The sequence below is a fragment of the Fundulus heteroclitus genome, chromosome 5 (assembly GCF_011125445.2).
Source record: "Fundulus heteroclitus isolate FHET01 chromosome 5, MU-UCD_Fhet_4.1, whole genome shotgun sequence".
Taxonomy (NCBI): Eukaryota; Metazoa; Chordata; class Actinopteri; order Cyprinodontiformes; family Fundulidae; genus Fundulus; species Fundulus heteroclitus.
The window spans coordinates 40568272-40586158 of record NC_046365.1 but is presented as its reverse complement, the minus strand read 5'-3'; the positions used below and the strand labels follow the sequence as shown (position 1 = coordinate 40586158).

Sequence of the window (17887 nt, the reverse complement as noted above, 5' to 3'; positions counted from 1 at the left end):
CTCACAAAAACCATCTGGGTAGTTTTTTTATGATGTAAAATCATCTTCATCCTGTTGGAATCCAACTTTTAATTAATCTGATCTTGATTTATTGTGCAAACCCTGAGGAAGCATGTGATCAACCTCCAGCAGAACCGAGCTCAGCATGTCTGTCTCAGTCGGCTGTGTTCTTCAGTTCAGTTTAATTCTGTTTCAGTTCATGTAATGTTTTAACTCAAACTATAGTCGATGTAGAGAATGAAGGCTGCTGGCAGCGCGGATCTCCTGCAGTGGTCTGTGTTGCTGCTGGGGACCAAGTCTCTGACTGTGGAGTCAAGTCCAGTTTATTTGTAGCACATTTCAGCAGCAAGGTGGTTCATAGTGCTTTACATCATGAAAACATAAAAACATCATAAACACATGGAAACAATCACTGGTTATGAGACCAGTAACAAATATTAAATTGTATCAGGTGAAAACATCAGACATGTTGGTCAGTGTTCCTGTTATTATGACTGAAAGCAGCTCTAAACTGGAGGTTTCGGCGGTTTTGCAGTTTTCTGGAAGTTTGTTCTAGATTTGTGGAGCATTGGAACTTAATGCTGCTTCTCCATGTCTGGTTCTGGTTCTTGTCCTGCAGAGTTGACCAGAACCAGAAGACCTGAGTGGTCCGGAGGGTTGATGCCCTGATAAGTATTTAATGTAGTTAGGTGCTAATTCAGGGACCAGGATTATAAATATAATCCTGGTTTTAATGAGAATGCGAGCAGCAGGGTTCTGGATCAGCTGCAGTTGTCTGATAGATTTTTTTTAGGCAGACCTGTGAAAACACCGCTGCAGTGATCAATGCGACTAAAGATAAACACATGGATGAGTTTCTCTAGATCTCGTTGGGACATCAGTCCTTTAATCCTGGAAATGTTCTCCAGGTAGTAGAAAGCTTGACATCGCGTTATCAGCGCATCCTGGCTTCATCTGTGTCACAAAACCCAATCTAGCCTCAGGAGATGTGATTACTTACAACTCAGGTGTAAGTAATCCATCTAAATGTGCGTCCCCAGCTGTCTACAAAAGACCACCAAGTCAATCACAGATTCACTGATGCTACAATAGATGAGTTGCCTGCACCAATCTTCAGACCAAAGGGGCAGCATCTTTTGAAGGAGCCTTATGAGGAACTGAAGCACATCAAACTCAAGAAAGGAAACCCTGCTGCCATTAGAAAGGAAAACATGTTTATTTGGAGCTACTTCTCCTGCAAAAAAATGTTAAACTATTTTCTCTGATCTATCCATTTCTAGATATAGAGGACGCTGCTTTGCTGATCCATAACCGCTAAGGCAGTAGAGTGGAACAAATTGAAAGAAGTTAATTGATATGCTAATGAAATTAGCTATTCATGATAAAAAAAAATATATCAAATTACATGATATTCTTTGTTAGGTCCCTGAGCCTTATGGTTTGCATAGTTTTTTCCCCTTTTGGGGCTGTGAGACTGTGTATTTTGTGAACTTGAGGGGAAATCTGCCTTTTTCTGGAGGAGTCGGTAAAACAGCGCCCCCCACAGTCACAGAATGTGGTGGAAAATGATGTAACACCGCCCTTAATTGACAACACCTTTGCTTCTTCATCAGCCGTTCTAATGCCCTCAACACCTGCAATAGTTTTTTTTAAAGCCTTTCTGTCAAACTCAGAACAAAACTAGAGTAGACAAAGCAAATGCAGCAGTAGGTTCAACAGTGGCTGCATCCAGAGCAGAAACGCAGCTAAACTCAGAAACAGTGAGCCAGGGGTACTTTCTATGGGAAAGAAAAACAGAGAGAACGCAGAGTTAAGGGTTGCAATGATTATTAGGACAGATTTATCGCAGACTGACATGTTAACACAAGCTTACAGATACACAGGCTACATCTGATGCTCCTGAAAAGCACTGTTCTACTTTATGAACAAGAAAAACCTCCAAGGAGGAAATCTGAGGAAATTAAGAAAGCGCCAACATAAACCTTTTTATTTGTGGTTGGAATAAACCAATATTTGGATATCAGCACCACTTCGTGTCACTTTGTTCATTCTAGTTAAACTGTTTTACTGTTTTACTCATTAGTTCAAGTTTGTAGTCCAACTGTTTTTAATATTTGCTTTTAGTTTCCATTTTCCCATGTTTTGTTGTCTTTCAATTTTTCTACATTTTATTCCTTCTTACTTTAATTCTGTTTTTATTTCCCTATATTTTAATGATTTATAGCACTTTGCGTTGTCTTTGTACTGAAATGTGCCATACAGATAAATTTGGTTATGACCTTTATGGATCAGTGTAAACCTCACTGAGTCCGTGTTGTGAACTGATTGATGGTTGTGTGGGTTTTCCTGCCTTTTCTCCAGATCCAACACCTCTTTTTGCGTGACTTGTGTCTCTGAAGTGTCTCTCCGTCTCCCCTGTCCCCGCAGGTCCTCGGTGTCCATCTGAACAAATGGACTCTGGACTGGCGGCTGGGCTTGGCCTGCCTGGTCATGTACGCCATCTTCCTCTGCTTCTCCGTCCTCATCGAGTTCAACGTCTTCATTTTCGTCAACCTCCCCATGTGCAGAGACATCCACTGACCTCCATCCTCTTCCTCCGCCTCCTCCTCCTCCTCTTCTTCATCATCGTAGTGTGGCTTGTGGAGGGGAAAAAAACCATAAAACAACTCACCCGGCTTCCAGTTTGGTGGCGCCTTGGAAAGGAGTCGGACCTTTTCTTTGTTTAAGGGGGCCGCGTCTTTGTGCGAGACGTCTTTGGGTGCAACGTGAGCGCTGCAGGAAGACGCAGAAGGTTTTGGTTTTGTCTCTGGAGCCGGACCTGAGGGTCGAAGACGGCGTCCCAGCAGCAGGGATTGTTGTCAGCTGCGCCGGGAAGCGAACGGTTCTGGCTGAGGCGAACCCGGCTGTGTCACCGCGGACAGTTGGGCCTCTGCAGCTGGGAGGAAGAGAGAGGAACCAGCAATTTGAAGCTGCTTTGTTTGTTACTCTTTGTACAAATTTGGAAATAAGCACAAGATTAAGGTATTTTTAAGTGAAATAGAGATTTCTCTGTATATATTTGAGGATTATGTAGGTACTTGTTTTAGCTGATGAAACGGAGCCTTCCCTGGACAATCGAAGCACCCTGTGAAATGTTTTAGGCGATATTTGGCGTTGCTTGAACGTGTCCTCCATGCCCGGTTTGCACCGACGTTGCATGCCGTTTGCCACAGCCGTCGCTTCGCACCGACAGCGAGAATCTACGTATTTAACACTATTAATATATAGCGGGCTGTTTTCTTCCTTACCTAAGTAGATGTGGTCTTTACCCAAACCCACGAATGAAAGGGATCTACCCCAGCACCGTCACTTTAACGTCCACAGATTCTATTTCTGTTGTCCTTTCAAAGAGAGCAAATGTGTACCTGCAGAAGGTGAAGCTCCCTGTAGACCTCCTGTTAGGCTTTTAGTCGCAGTTCTTTAAAACCAAAAAAGTATTTTTTAGCGTAAGGGTCATAGATTGAGCTGAAGTGTGCACGGTTCAGTGTGTGTGTGTCTGTGTGTGTGTGTGTGTGTGTGCGCCACTGCTACTGGGACGACATCATCGTGATTTATTTATGAATTAACTTATTCAAAGATCATGTCTGAACAGCGGTGTCAGGGCTCCCCGCGCTGCGCTGCACCTAGTATTTAACCCGACTACTGACGACTGACTTCTTCTTGTTGTTTATATAGATCTTCATAATTTATACGTTTTGTACAGTTTAGTTCAAACACGTGAGACGTTGTGCAGCGTTTCCCCTCCTCCTCGTGTTCAATTAGAGATGAACTGTGACCGTAAAAGATTCATCTGAGGAGAACTGGAAGCGAAGGCATGCCGGCATTTTGAGCTTTCGCAGCGTACCATTCCTCTGCCGCCTCTTTATATTTCAGGCTTTAATGCAGGAGGAGTTTTCCTGCTGCAGCAGCGGTTTCAGTCAGAAGAGAAGAAACACTTTTGGCATTGGTTTCATCAGTTTCAGGGCTGATTTATTTGAACTGTTTTCGTTGTTGTTTTCCAGGGTGGAATGATGTCAGAGCATTTCGCTGCAGTGATTTAAAACCCAGAAGCTGTTGCAGCAGTTTGAATATATTGTAGGTTTTCCAACAACATTATTAATATTTGATCGGACATGAAACTGCACAGCTTTGGCTGCATCTTAGTGTGGTGCTGCTGGTGCAGAAATAAAAGCCCCGCAGAGGATTGTGAGGAGAGCTGAGAAGGTCGCTGGATTGTCCTGCAGAAACGTTGCTCACACCCTCTGCAGGAACCTTCTGAACTGCAGCCATAAGGCAACCAACCAACCACCAGGAGAAATCAGTTGAATTTGAGCCAATAAGCTGGATAACTTGTGCTTCTGTACGACTGTTTGGTCATTTTAATCCTGCAGTGGTTTAGAAATGGCCCCAAAAATACGTTCCCAGATGCATAAATCCCTAAACTTTCCCCGACTTCCTTTGAATATTTTATTGTTTCGGGTATTTTGCTGTCAGACAAATACTTTTCATGCTGCCAAAGAGAAAGCACCAGCAGGCAGTCATTCCCGACCCGTGAGCAGAAGTCATTAAGCCTGGTTTTTGTCAAGTTAAAAGACTTAAAAGAGTGTATGTATACATTTGAGTCTGGTTAGATTAGAGAATAACCTTAATAAATTCAGACTTGTGCATCTATGCATGTTGTCTTCAAAAGTGATTGCAGTTTTGTTGTATTGTTATTCCACCCTGGAAAAGGAAAAGTTAAATAAATTGTCAAAAGCCTAAAATAGTTATGTTATTAAAGCCCATCATAGAAACTTCTCAACGCAGCAGTTTAGACGACATGTAGCATCCATTTCACGATGTTACTTCTGTTTCAGCATGAGTTTAAACTAAATATGGAAGTTATTTGTTGTTATTTATTTTTTATAAGAGATTTAAACTGAGAGCGTCTGTTGGCTGTACTGATGCGCTCCTCGCTGCCACCAGGTGGCGGTGTGGACCATCTGTACACATTCAGCGACACAAGCAGTAAATTGGGTTTGTTTTCCAACACAGTGAAAAATACAGATTCTTTTGCATGCCTCTATAACTCTAAAAATTATTTTGTGTAATTTCAATGCATTTTTAACACCAGGAAGGCGGTGGCTGCTTGGATTATGCTGTACATATCAGGGGGAACATGCTACTTTAAACTCAGACTGGAGCGTTTCATGATGAGCTGTAAGCAGAGCGTAGATCAGCAGCACTTAGTTCTCAGTTTATTATTGTTGTCTAAAGTCTTTTGAATTGTTTGTAAAAGCTCAATTTATGTCGTTAATGGGCCTCTGGGAAGAACCAGACGTAGAAGAAAAAAAACGTGCTCACAATAAACTGACTTACATAAGCAAGAATTGTCCAGTTTGTGTCTTTATGAGCCAGACTTGCACATCAAACATAACTGATGCTGTTTTATTGCCTAAATTGTTGTTTTTGTGTCTCTAATCCAACTGGGAAACTGAACGCATTCGTGTGAAGAGCAGCAGTTTCCCTTGTGGTATTGCTTTGTTCTCGCCCTCCTTCTTGTTTTCTGGCTTTTTTACCTCAGAAATCCCGTCATTAAACAGAAAATCTGCTAAACGTGTCTAAATGTAATTTTAGAAAAGGATTATAAAGAGTCGGGGTTCACCTCTGGCTCAGAGTATTGTGACGGCAGGATGGAGCTGAAGCTGGATCAAGACTTTGTCTGCAGTGGTGAGGAGGACGTTGCTTTGCTCTGTTGCTTTTCTGGATTTTACATAAAGGGGAAAATAAATAAAACTTCACCTCCCAAGATGTAAAAAGTTCCTAATCATAAAACAACCAAGGGGGTGACAATAATAAACCAGGATAAAAAGGTGATGTTAAAGAGAAGTTTTAACTGCTCCATCCGCTCTGGGAAAGTCAACATGCCAATATTGTTTTCCTTTGTAAAAGTGCAGATTTGTGGTAGATGGTTGTAGTGCTGGAAAGGTTTTAGGTATTTTGTGACGGCATTTTGCTCTTGGACAGTCTAGAAATGACAGTTGAGGTTCTGTGTGCCACATTTTGTTTGGTCTAATCTGAATAATTTGGTCACCATGTTGGTGACCTGTGCCTTAGATGATCAAAAAATGCATTGTTGACATTTTACTTTTACGAGTTTCTCCACAATAAGGACTTCTGGTACTTTTATGTTTTTGCAACAAATATTTCCTTAAAGAGGAAACAGATGTCATTAAATGTTCTTCTAGAACTCAGAAGGGGGGATTGTTTATTTCAAACATTTGTTTTGAAACACTTTGACGTCATAAAAAGTAAAAATAGGGTAAACGCGGCCTCTTCAGTCAGCCAGCAGGGGGCGACAGATCTCCCGACTCCTCTGTCTCCTCCTCCTCCTCCTCCTCCTCTCTTGTCTTTGTGTTTGTCTCTAAACTAAGCGGTTCTGTTTGGAGTGCAGATCAGAGCTGGAACAGATGGTTTTCATCCTGCAGAGCAGCGCAGAAGAAGATCAGGGACCGAGACAAGCTTCAGGTGAGTGGGTCTGCGTTTTCAGCCTGGGGAGAGTCAGAGCTGCTGCGTGTCTGCAGGAGAAATGAACCCTGAGTTTGTTTTTTCTGCTCCGTCCCTGAACTTGATCCGCAACACACTTTAAAGTCCAACACAAAGTCGCGCAGAGTTACTATGTTCTTCCAACGCACATCGTCTGGCTGCTTGCTGAGGCGAGTATTCCTGCAAAGTTCTGCGCAACAGTTTGGAACCGCTTTTCACCTTCAGAGAAACTTTCCCCTGAGACCCGTTTTGAGAGAGATGTGTGAAAAAGCAGCTAAAGTTTCAGAAAAAGGGTTCAGAAAGTCTAGAAAGCCAAGGATGAACTTTAGAAGCAATGAATAAATTATGTGACCTTCACCAAACGCGTCTTCCTGCAGATTTAGAGCATTAGGTCAGTGTTGGGAGACCAAACTGTTTTCCTTTAGTCTGTCCTGCACACCCAGCCCTTCACTGGGCAACATCTCTGAAGCGAGGAAAATAAAGAGATCTAATGCATTACTGTGCAAAAAAAGGACGACATATTTGTGAAGATAGAAATCTAGGAATAAAGATAAATGCTTTCCATTTGGATCATGTCTTAAATAGCTATATTATGCAGCAGATCCTTCCTGCTCAAAGCAGCATCAGCATCTCTTGGAGTTGAGGAGCTGGCGTTATGTTCAGTGTTGGTTGGAGTTTATAGATGTTTAGAGTCCATTCTCTGTGTCTGATGTAAACGTGCAGAAGTCCTAAACGGGCCCAGATGTTTACTGAGAAACTGGGAAAGTTGAGTCCAGAAGAGCGTTTTAGCATCCCTCACATGACGAGGCTCCATCCTCCTTCAAGCCGCGCACTACTTTATGTTGCTCTGTTCCACAAATCCGAGTCTAGTGGCTTTAGTGTGATAAAATGTCGAAATGTTCAAATAGTCTGAAGACATTTGTAGGTCCCGTTATGCATCTGGACACAAACTGTACCTGCTTATGTTCAGTAAAGCCCTCTGAGACGATGATTGTTGCTAACTGGGACAATATCAGCAGAGTTCTGTTGAACTGGACCTGACTTCCTTGGTCTTCTGGATCAGTAAAGTAAGTTTTCTAAATGACTGAAGCATATTATGTTTGTCTTTGTATAAAGATTGCAGAAACAAACCCTCCTCTAGTTCTTGTCACATTCTTTAACCTTTCCGTGACCCGGATCCGGAGAACTCCAGGAGTTATCTTGTGCCGACTCGTTGTGTTTTCATGCAGAAACATGTCTGTACCCGACCGCCTGTCATCCTCCACAGACTTTTGCCTGTCTCCCTTATCTGAAGGACTTCTCTGCACTTGTTTATTAGACACTGCGGCTGCTTGATTTGCTCATTTTAGCCCCTGTGGAATCTGTTGGAGAGATTAGCTTGACAGAGAAAAAAACTTTTGGCACAAATAGCTGCAGTTCCATGCTGCGATGGGAGAAGAGTCAGTAGAAAGGCATTTAAAGAAGGATAACTTGCAGCTTGTTGGTTTTGGGGTCATGAAGCTGATTAGTGTTGTTTAGGACTCTGGTGTTGTTCTTCTGTAGCTTCCTCAGAAATGGCGTTAAACTTATGAAACATGATCTCATGGGGTCTGGACAGAGAAGGAGTAACTGGAGTTACAGAAGTGTGAATGAACTGGTCTGGGTGGGATGTGGAGCTCGTTCTGCTGCAGACCTGCAGCCGAACGTGAAATCAGGTTTACCTGCAGAAACGGGTTCCTGGTTGGATTACCTGCACACTGTTGAGCTCAGCCCAAAGATTTTCTGCAGGGTTTAGGTCCGAGGACTGAGATGGCCTTGGTAAGAGGTGGACTTTCTCTGCGGAACCATTTCTGATGTTCTGGATCATCATCCTGCTGAGAGACCCAGTGATGACCCACTTTCAGTTTTCTGTCAGAGACCAAAATAGTTTTACTTGAAATGTGCCGGTATTTCAAAGAGTTCATGACGCCATGCAAGGTAACAAGCTTCCCAGGCTTTTGGTGGAGAAACGGGCCGGCAGCATCACAGCTCCTCCACCATGTGGGCCTGAGGTGCTTCTGAACAAAGACTTCTGCTGTTTTCAGTCTAAGGGGCATTTTCCCACAGCCAGTCGTCCCGACCTGCCTCCTGAACAGCTGGATGGCCACACATGGCGACTCAGTGACCCTCAGATGCCATTGTTGGCTGCAGCGCTCTAATAAAGAGCTTTGCAGGTGAAACGCCGGACAAAGCTGGGTTATCGGCCCAGTTCGGCTGTTCTGAGCGTAGACAAGGGCCAGTCTAATGGTGAAGATATTTTATTCTTTCCCAGCTCAAGAACATGAACACGTTTCTGCTTCTCTTGACTGATGTGTTCTCCTGTATCTAACGTAGGGAAAAAAAAGGTCAATTAAATTTTATTTATATAGTCAAGTCTCTCCAAGCAGCATTCACTCCTCCTGAAAGAGCGTAGAGCCACAGTGGACAGTCGTCTGCATTGTTGATGGCTTTGCAGCAATCCCTCATACTGAGCATGCATGAAGCGACAGTGGAGAGGAAATCTCCCCTTTAACAGGGAGGAGAACCTCCAGCAGAACCAGAACCAGGCTCAGTGTGAACGCTCATCTGCCTCCACCCACTGGGGCTTAGAGAAGACAGAGCAGAGACACAGAAAGCTCAGAAGCTCACATTGACCCAGGAGTACTTTCTATGGTAGATGGTAATAGTGGATGATCTGCCTGTGATGATGTCACAGCTAACAGAACGCCAGACCAGGTGTACCTTCTATGAAGAGAAAAAGAGACAGAACAAATAGTTAAAAGCTAAAATAACAACAGACTATGCAAAATAGAGAACATTAGGAGAACCAGGTCCTCTGTGCCCCATCTAGGCCTGGGCAATATATAAATATTTTTAAAATATAAATAGATTTTTTTAAATAAGAGATATCAGCTGAGACTATGTCTTGTCTATGCTGCATTATAATTGTACTTTTTATGTATTCCAGCAGGTTATTTTTCATCTATCTACAGCTGTTTGTTAGAAAATGTGCCTGTGAGACATTTGGAATAAATCCTTGATTCAAAGACGTCCCCTTTTTTATAATTACTGCATGAAAAGAAAAACATATTGAGATAAATATTGTATATCGGCATTCAGCCTACAAATATTGAGATATCATTTCTGGTCCATATTGCCCAGCCCTAGTCACATCATATTTGAACCCGACGAAAACAGGAAGTCATGTATTTCTAATTTACAGTCTGACTGTCGTTAAACATGCATCAGTTTATTCTAAAGGAATCCTCAGCGATGCCAGTAGTTGTAGCAGGGAGTTCTTTCTTTATGTGGAATAATTGTTTTCCCCTATGAATAAAGGTACTCAGAACTTTGGATTAGTTTTATTTGATGCTGCTGCAATAAGAGAAGGATTTATGTTAGGACTTCTGAGCACAGATTTGTTGATCCGAGCTAACTGGAGCTGCCGTTGTTTTTATTAGCTTCCTTCCAGGCAAGCTTTCCAACGTACACAGCACGACTTAATTTAGTGTTCAGAGTTTAGAAATGCTGCAGGAACCCAGCAGCAGGTACAGGAATGCTAATCCTGCATCAGGGAAGGGGCCTGCACTATAAAGCAGGATTAGCTGCTTTATTGAGGTGACCTCAGGTTCAGTTTCTTCATCATGAAGCGCCTCATAGGTGCATACTGGGGAGGTTTCCGGATCGAATAAAAACACCAGGGCTTGTTTAGCAGGAGTCCCTTCTATATATATTTCTCCTGTTTTCTTTTGTAAATGACTACCTAAAATTACTAAGAACTATGATTAGCTGTTCCTTCTTCAGTAAAGTGAACATATGGGTGCATTATGCTGAGTAACTGTTGTGTTTAGATCTTACCTCCAAGGAATTTCCCTCTGGGATTATTAAAGTATGTCTGATTCTGATTACTGATCACCTGTTTCAAAGGTTTTCTAGGATCATGGGTCACTGGAGCCCCGTACAGAACCTGGACTGTAGACATTTACAATAATCTCTCATACTGGACTGAATCAGCTCCACATTCAGTGTAAGGAATATTTCAATCAGGGTTGCATCTTAATCGTTATGCTTTTAAAGATCTTCTCTGACTTTCTCCATCCCATCAGTGAACAGTGGACCGGTGGAACGGCTGGTAAAACCAGCTCTTCTCATTGGCTGCAGGCAGCATCCCTCTTCCACCTCTGCTTTCCAGTGTTATTAAACGCTTTCCTGAAAACTATTTAAACGTAACACCAACAGAACTGCTGTTGTTCTGCTGTAACACCCAGAGGTGCTTTCCAGACCCTTAACTCCCCTCTTGCTGTTTGGATATAAAATGTTCCTGTCCGCTGATCCGTTAAAAGAGAAGGTCCAGCTTCAGGCTGCAGATGTGGACCAGGAGCAACACATGCTGGAGCCGGGGTCTCCAACCTTTACAATCCAGAGAGCCGTTTCTGACCTCAGTCCACACAAATAAAACCCGTTTAGAGTCGCTAATGTTCCTGGGCCTTTGGAAAACTGGACTTTATCATTTCTGTTAAACATCTGTCATGAAATGTGTTGCCATTTTCAAAGAAACACCATTTCTTTTTCTATTTCTATTTCTGGGCTTGGAAAAATAAGAGGATGGATACATTTTCATCATGGTATCGTTGATGTTTGTGGGACGTTATGGTAAAAAAACAAAAAACACATAGTTTCCAACCTAGATATACAATTTTTTTACCATTTCTTGTCATTTGGTTGAAATTTCAGTGCATTTAATCCACGAAAAAAAATAATTACTTTAACACATGATGATTATGCATCTTGTTTTCTGTCATAGACCAAAATAAACCTCCATTATTGTAATATCTATATGTAAAAAATAAGTGGTTCTTTATAATGTTTAGCCAAAGCTATTAAGACCCATTGTGGACGGACCAAAAAAAGCCACAAATAGCAGACAGTTGATCTACATCTGGACTTAACTGGATTAAAATCGTTAATGCTGGAGCAGATGCCAGTCGTCATCATCCACAGCTGGAAAAGGTTTCTATTTTATCACCATGGAAGATGTAAACTGTTCCTTTATGAAACATATGTAGTGTTTTTTTTTTGTTCTAGCAGAATAAATATTTCTAAGTACATCTGATGATCCAGTAGCTTCTGGAACCACCTTAACCAGCAGGAACTCTCAGTCGCAGTTTTCTCTGACTTCCTCAGTCATTCACGTCACGCTAACGAGTTGTGACCCATTTTCTTTCCTAGCATTGCTTCGGTTCGTTGAGGTTTGCAGGTGTTTGCTACTGTGCAGCTCTCTCCACAGCATCAGGTGCAAGTCTGGACTTTAACCCCCAGCCATTCCTTTGTGGATTTGCTGCAGGGATCATTTCCCTGTTGATGACCCGGTTTACGGCTAGCTTTTTATTCGAGAAACCTTCGCTGTATAAATGAGTCCCTGGTTGTCTCCAGAACCGCAGGATGCCATCGTCCTCCCTCCACCATGCAGGACAGTTATGCCGTTTGCAAACCCAGGTCATGGTGGCCTATTCTTTTTAGAAGTGGATCTTCCATCTTCAGTCTTGTTTAACTTTTAAACTCAGGTCTTAGGAGTCTGATATGGAGCTGTTGGTCTTTTTTGTCATCTCTCTGTTGTATAATCAGACTTTGAGATGAATTTGCTGGGATTTCCCCTCCTGGGAAGTTTGGGAACTATCTGCATGTTTCCCATGTGTGAATATGTTTTCTCCCTGTAGAACGATGGACTTCTAATAGTCTGGAAATGTCCTGCTTCTGTCTCTCCACCTTGACATCGTGTTAGCACAAAGCCTGTGTGCTCCAGACCAGCAAATGTCCAAACCTCCTGGCTGTTACTTTACCCTCCCAAAAGAGTCGGAAAAATATGCATTTCAGTTGTTTCCCTGTGAAGTTGGGATTTGAAGCCTGAGGACCGCTCAGTGTTTGATCTGTTGTTTTTCTCTCAGTCCTGGAAGAAAACAGGTTTTCTATAATAAGAAGCTTCCCTCTCCACATCGTCTACCCATCCTTCCTTCCTTCTTCTCTCCCATGTAGACGTGAATCCAGAACTCCTCCTTCCAGCTCAGACCTTAACCTCATTCGGAGATTCGGAAGCAGATTTGGAGTGAAGCGGTCCACAGAACCGGGTCCTAACCTTCTCGGTTAACTTTTCGTGTGGAAAGTCGTCGGGGGGGGGGGGCGGTGCTGGTGCCTGACATAGTTTCCAACCATTATTTAGATGAGAGGCGTTCTTATTACACGTGCAGAGTGATTTATAATTAGATTGATTTTCAGTTTGCTGTAATAAGACCCTGAAAGCTGTGATTAGTGGTGACTGAGTTGGTTAGCTTGCTGTGTGACTGACCCACGACGCAGAAACATCCCATGGAAACTTCTCCTCTTGCAACAAAGCTGTGAGTGATCGCATTCCTGAAGTTGTTTTCCTCTTTATTCCAACAACACGGAGCAGCAGGCTCAGCTGGGCTCAACCAGAATCCATGACCCAGATACTGCTCTGCGTGCTGAGCCTTTCCGAGTCCATACTCCGTCCCTGGATCTGTTTGTTGTTTCCTGCGGATGCTCACACCCACAGCGGCATCTGGCTTGTCTCAGAGCGCTAACATGACCCGTCTGTGGGAGTTTTTTTTTATCTGCAGCAGGTTTATGCAGCTGTTCTGACAGCAGCATGGAGTCTGATGACCTCTGTCCTGCTGAACCTCTCCACTTGAAACAAGAAGCACTTCAAGTTCTCCTCACAGTTTAAATGTGCAATTGTTTTGGATTTATTTCAATACCAAAGGTACTGTCATAATAATTACAAAAAAAGTATGCATGGAGCACCGAGGCAGATGGAAAATCCTGGTAGCTTTGCACGCTCCGGCCTGAAATAAACTTCTGTTTTACAGATATTTTGGCACAACTGGCTAATCAAGGAAGTCTGTGCAAGTTTTACAATCCCAGCTGTGATGAACTCAACTAACTCTAGAGGAAAAGTCAACCCTGGAGAATTAGGACAAGACCATTTTTTTTATTGTCAAAGGAAGAGCAGATGTTGGAGCTTTGGTGGGAGAGCGGCTTCGTCCATGTCTAGAGCAGAATGTCTTTCTTTATGCACACTGATGTGGGGTTTGTTGCTGTTGCATACTAACCTTTGATAAGGTTTGGAAGATAAAAGATGGCTTGTTGTGAAGGAGAAGCTGCATGACCAACAGCTAGGGAGGCTCTCAGCTGACAGAAAAAGGATGCATTGAATGCGGTGTGCTTGGAGACAGAAGCCGGGAACTCATAGACAAGCATCTTAGAGTTTACCTGCAAGAAACGGCTCACCACTACCTTTTCAGTTTATTTATATAGCGCCAAATCACAACACATATCATCTCAAGGCTCTCACCAAAGTCAGACTCCATCAGATCCTCCAGGTTGGTGAGAAAGTTTCCTCTCTAAGGAAACCCAGCAGGTTGCATCAAGTCTCTCCAAGCAGCATTCACTCCTCCTGAAAGAGCGTAGAGCCACAGTGGACAGTCGTCTGCATTGTTGATGGCTTTGCAGCAATCCCTCATACTGAGCATGCATGAAGCGACAGTGGAGAGGAAAACTCCCCTTTAACAGGGAGGAGAACCTCCAGCAGAACAAGAACCATCCCACCCCCATCTCCAGGACGGTGTAACAACTAAACAGAACATCAGGCCATATGTAGCCACTATGAAGAGAAAAAACAGAGAAAACATGAATTTGAAATAACAGCGAATAATGAGAGAATTGGAGAGTATTAGGAGAATGTAGCAGAGTGAGGGAAAGTGCTCATTATGTCCTCCAGCAGCCTAAGCCTTTAGCAGCATAACTATAGAGGTAGCTCAGGGTAACATGAGCCACTCTGACTATAAGCTTTGTCAGAAAGGAAAGTTTTAGGCCTGGTCTTAAAAGTAGACGGGGTGTCTGCCTCCCCCTATAGGTACCCAGTCAGCATCTTTTGTTGCTGTAAATGGGTCTAATCAATGACTAATTGATTTGCAGCAATTCAGCAAAAGTGTTTGGTTTAAAAGTTAACAAATTTAATGAAGTCAAGAATTAGATTTAGATGTAAATCTGTTTTAGCTGAGATTAGTTCGAAAGTCACAGAGTCATCAGTCCAGATGCTTAAAACCGCTTAAATAACAACTAGCATTCAGGATTATATATGTTAAATATTCATGCTGTGGAAACATTATTTTAACACAAATCCTGTTCCTTTTCTGCTATTCTGGCAGCGCTACATCCTCTCTGTGTTACAGTCTTGCTCTGTAGTTCTGGTTAGAAATCACAACTCTTGCTGCAAAACTGGAATATTTTCTGAAAATAGGCGGGTCAAAATAACCCTTTGAACCGTTAAAAATAAGAGTTGGATTTTTAAACTCCTAGCTTTTAACAGTAACTTTTTACTGTAGGCATACACATTTTAATGTGATTGTTTTTTAAGAGTCTCTTGAAGTGTTTGCTGTCCTTTAAAGGTATACTATGCAACCGGGGTTGATTTTCCAGTGAGGCTCCCCCCAGAGGGCGAAAGTAAAAGTGCACAGTCATAAAGATGCTCAGCTGTTCTGGTTTCTCTGTCAAGCCAGGCGCGGTTGTTTTGAGCTTAGCAGACAGGCGAACGCAACGAAAAGTCGAAAAAACGGCAGTACAAACAATGACTAACACAGTGAAAGTATGAACATCAGGGTTTCCCGCAGCGCTACCGCCTCGCCAACATTCCAAAAAAAATAAAAATAAATAATAATAATAACTCGATATGCTTGCATATTTATTTGACGTTAACACGCGGTTCTTTGTTGTTGCTTTCGTGCGTGCATATAGTGAATGTCAGGGCAAAAACACATGGAGTTCTCACCTTAAAGCAAGACCGACTCTCGCAGTCTTGCACTAGACTTCTGAGCCTGTGGGTGCGGGCCGAGGGCTCGTGCAATGGGGTACCGCGCACGTGACGTCACCGTCTCAAGAGCAACGCCCCTTTTGCCGCTTAGGTAGGGCATACAGGAGAGAACGCACGGATAACCCAGCTATTACAAGCGCAACAGAAACAGCGATATGACCGACTTTACAGCCGTTAAACTTTCCCAAGACGATGTTCCAGGCGCACGGATTACTGGCCGCACCGTGGAAGAACACACCAACCTTCAGCTCAAACGATGGCTTGAGGTTCGAGGGCTTAAAAAGACTGGAAAACTGGATGTTGATGAACGGTAAGCTTTGTTTTGTTTTTCCTGCGCGGCGATCATGGCAGCGTCGGCCGTTTTTTTTTGTCTGTAGGTGTTACGTTTAAATAGTTTTCAGGAAAGCGTTTAATAACACTGGAAAGCCTGGTAGCAGGCTATCATGTTAGCGCCTGCTACCATGATAGCCTATATGCTATCATGGTAGCAGGCGCTACTTTATTAACATGTCGGCCACCAAAATACTCTTACCTTGACTTGATGTCGCTGGAATTGGGTCAGGATGTTCTTCGGTTGTGCCCTTTCCTCCGACAAAATGCTTGCTACATATGTAGGTGAATTTGGTAACTTTTTCCGGGTTGAACTGTTGTGTAGGCCGACCGCCCCGGTGTCACACATTTCTCCTTGGCAGTCTTGAAGAAAACATCCTTCATATGCGGCCGATCAGCGTTCCTCGAGTCGCTGTTGCACGTTCCATAGCAACAATGTTTAAAAACCATGGTCTTAGATTTGGAAAAAGCAGTCGTTTACCGAGTAAAACCTAGGCTAACGCACGTCTCTTTTACAGCAAAACAGCGGCGGGTTTCCGGAGTTTGCCCCACTGCGTACCACGTGATGTGACGTCATCGTGACGTTGTGTTTCTAAAAATAGCTCGCGCGCGGTTCCCCATTGCAAGTGCGGTATTTCCCCCACAGACCACCAGGGCGGCCGAGAAAACCTTTGTTCGACCTGAAATGACTTATTTAATCATCCAAAACGGTATGGAACGCATCCTTCCTTCCATCCAGACAACAAAGCCGAGGGTCTGTTGTGAAACTTTTATCTCAATGCTGTGGTGAATATCTTGAGTAAAAACTCAGCATTAATGGAAGACTCCAATCAGCTGATGGGTCCGTACGACAGTTGTGATGAGTGCTGCTTAGGGAGGGTTGATCTTCGTCATCTGAAAGAAAGTCTACTTCATAGATATCCTCCAGACATCAGAAGCTCTTTTAATTCACTGTTTATAGATTCTATAAACAGTGAATTACCGTAATTTTCAGACCATATGGCGCACCGGACTATAAGGCGCATCAAATATTCTTCCCATGTGTAATATCCCTCCTTCCCTTCACCTCCACAGCTCTCTATCCATCTCTGTGGGGAGGACAGAGTAGCTGGACTACACTGCCTGTTTCTAACATAAGGCCAAAATAAACGGAACTTTTATATTTAATTAACTTATTAGTTTTATTGTTGCTAGCGCGGAGTCTGGGCGTGGCTGCCTCACATAAATGCACTTCTAGTTCAGACATTACAGTCAGGCAGTCTTGTAGACAGCTCAGGGGTCCTATCAGGTAGTGACACTGTGTACCGTAATGCTCAGAATATCTATTGAGCGGAGCGACTCCGTTGCTAAACAAAGTCATACTTACACATTTTAACAGATTTTTGAGCGCCACATAAAATCAGTCAGTAAGCACAATGATAATCAGATATAAGACGCACCGTCAATGTTTGAGAAAATGTAAGGATTTTTAAGTGTGCCTTATAGTCCGGAAAATACGGTATCATGTTTTTTCTCTTTCTATGTGTCTTACATATAAGAGGGCTGCACTTTTTCTCACCAGTGTCATAGGACGGCTCCCAGAAACGAAGGTTGGAACCGCAGCAAAGTTTCAACTAACAGTGACCTTATTATTTTGATATCTTTGACAGTTTTGTCTAAATAAACAATTGTTTCATTGATGAACCTTGACGGGTTGCTGGTAAGAAAGCATGTAAAAACAGTACATTTGTTTTAGTTAGTTTTACTGGAGTCTGAACCTACACAGCGCTGAGTTTAAGAAGCTTTTTAAGGCAAAATGATTCACAGCTCAGAGTATAAGTGGCTCAACAAACAGAAAACCCACTCCTCCTCTCTCTGAACTAAAACTGGGTCTAAAAGCAACCAAAGTCCCAAGAAACATTTAGATAAAGAACTTGTATGACATTCTGGCTGCTTGGAAGAAAAATATAATGAATTTATGACCTTTTTGAACAGTTTTGGAAATAAATGGTGCTTGGTAGAGATCGTGGTTACATTTAGTGGCTGACCTGTGTTGTCAGAGTTCTCTGTTTGTGGAAATGAAACTGTCTGAGCTGTCGATCACTTCATGTCTGAAACGGTAAGGGAAGCGTAGCTGTGTGCACAGAGACA

General features: G+C 42.9%; 2 protein-coding genes across 5 annotated transcripts in view; both read left to right on the top strand.

The window, feature by feature from the left end:
- LOC105917821 (sodium/potassium/calcium exchanger 3) overlaps positions 1-5384 on the top strand; it is a 64136-nt gene extending 58752 nt beyond the window's left edge. For both annotated transcript variants that reach the window (XM_036137600.1, XM_036137601.1), the window contains one exon: positions 2428-5384. In XM_036137600.1, the coding sequence (XP_035993493.1) occupies positions 2428-2580 (153 nt within the window). In that variant the 3' untranslated portion in view covers positions 2581-5384. The remainder of the gene's footprint in view (positions 1-2427) is intronic.
- Positions 5385-6395: 1011 nt separating this feature from the next.
- LOC105917820 (ras and Rab interactor 2) overlaps positions 6396-17887 on the top strand; it is a 54695-nt gene continuing 43203 nt past the window's right edge. The window contains exon 1 of one of the 3 annotated variants that reach the window (XM_021310721.2): positions 6396-6525. The gene's annotated coding sequence lies outside the window, so the exon portion shown is untranslated. Of the gene's footprint in view, positions 6526-15702; positions 15738-17887 lie in introns of those variants that run through there. The other 2 variants (XM_012852736.3, XM_036137598.1) reach the window with 2 other exon arrangements.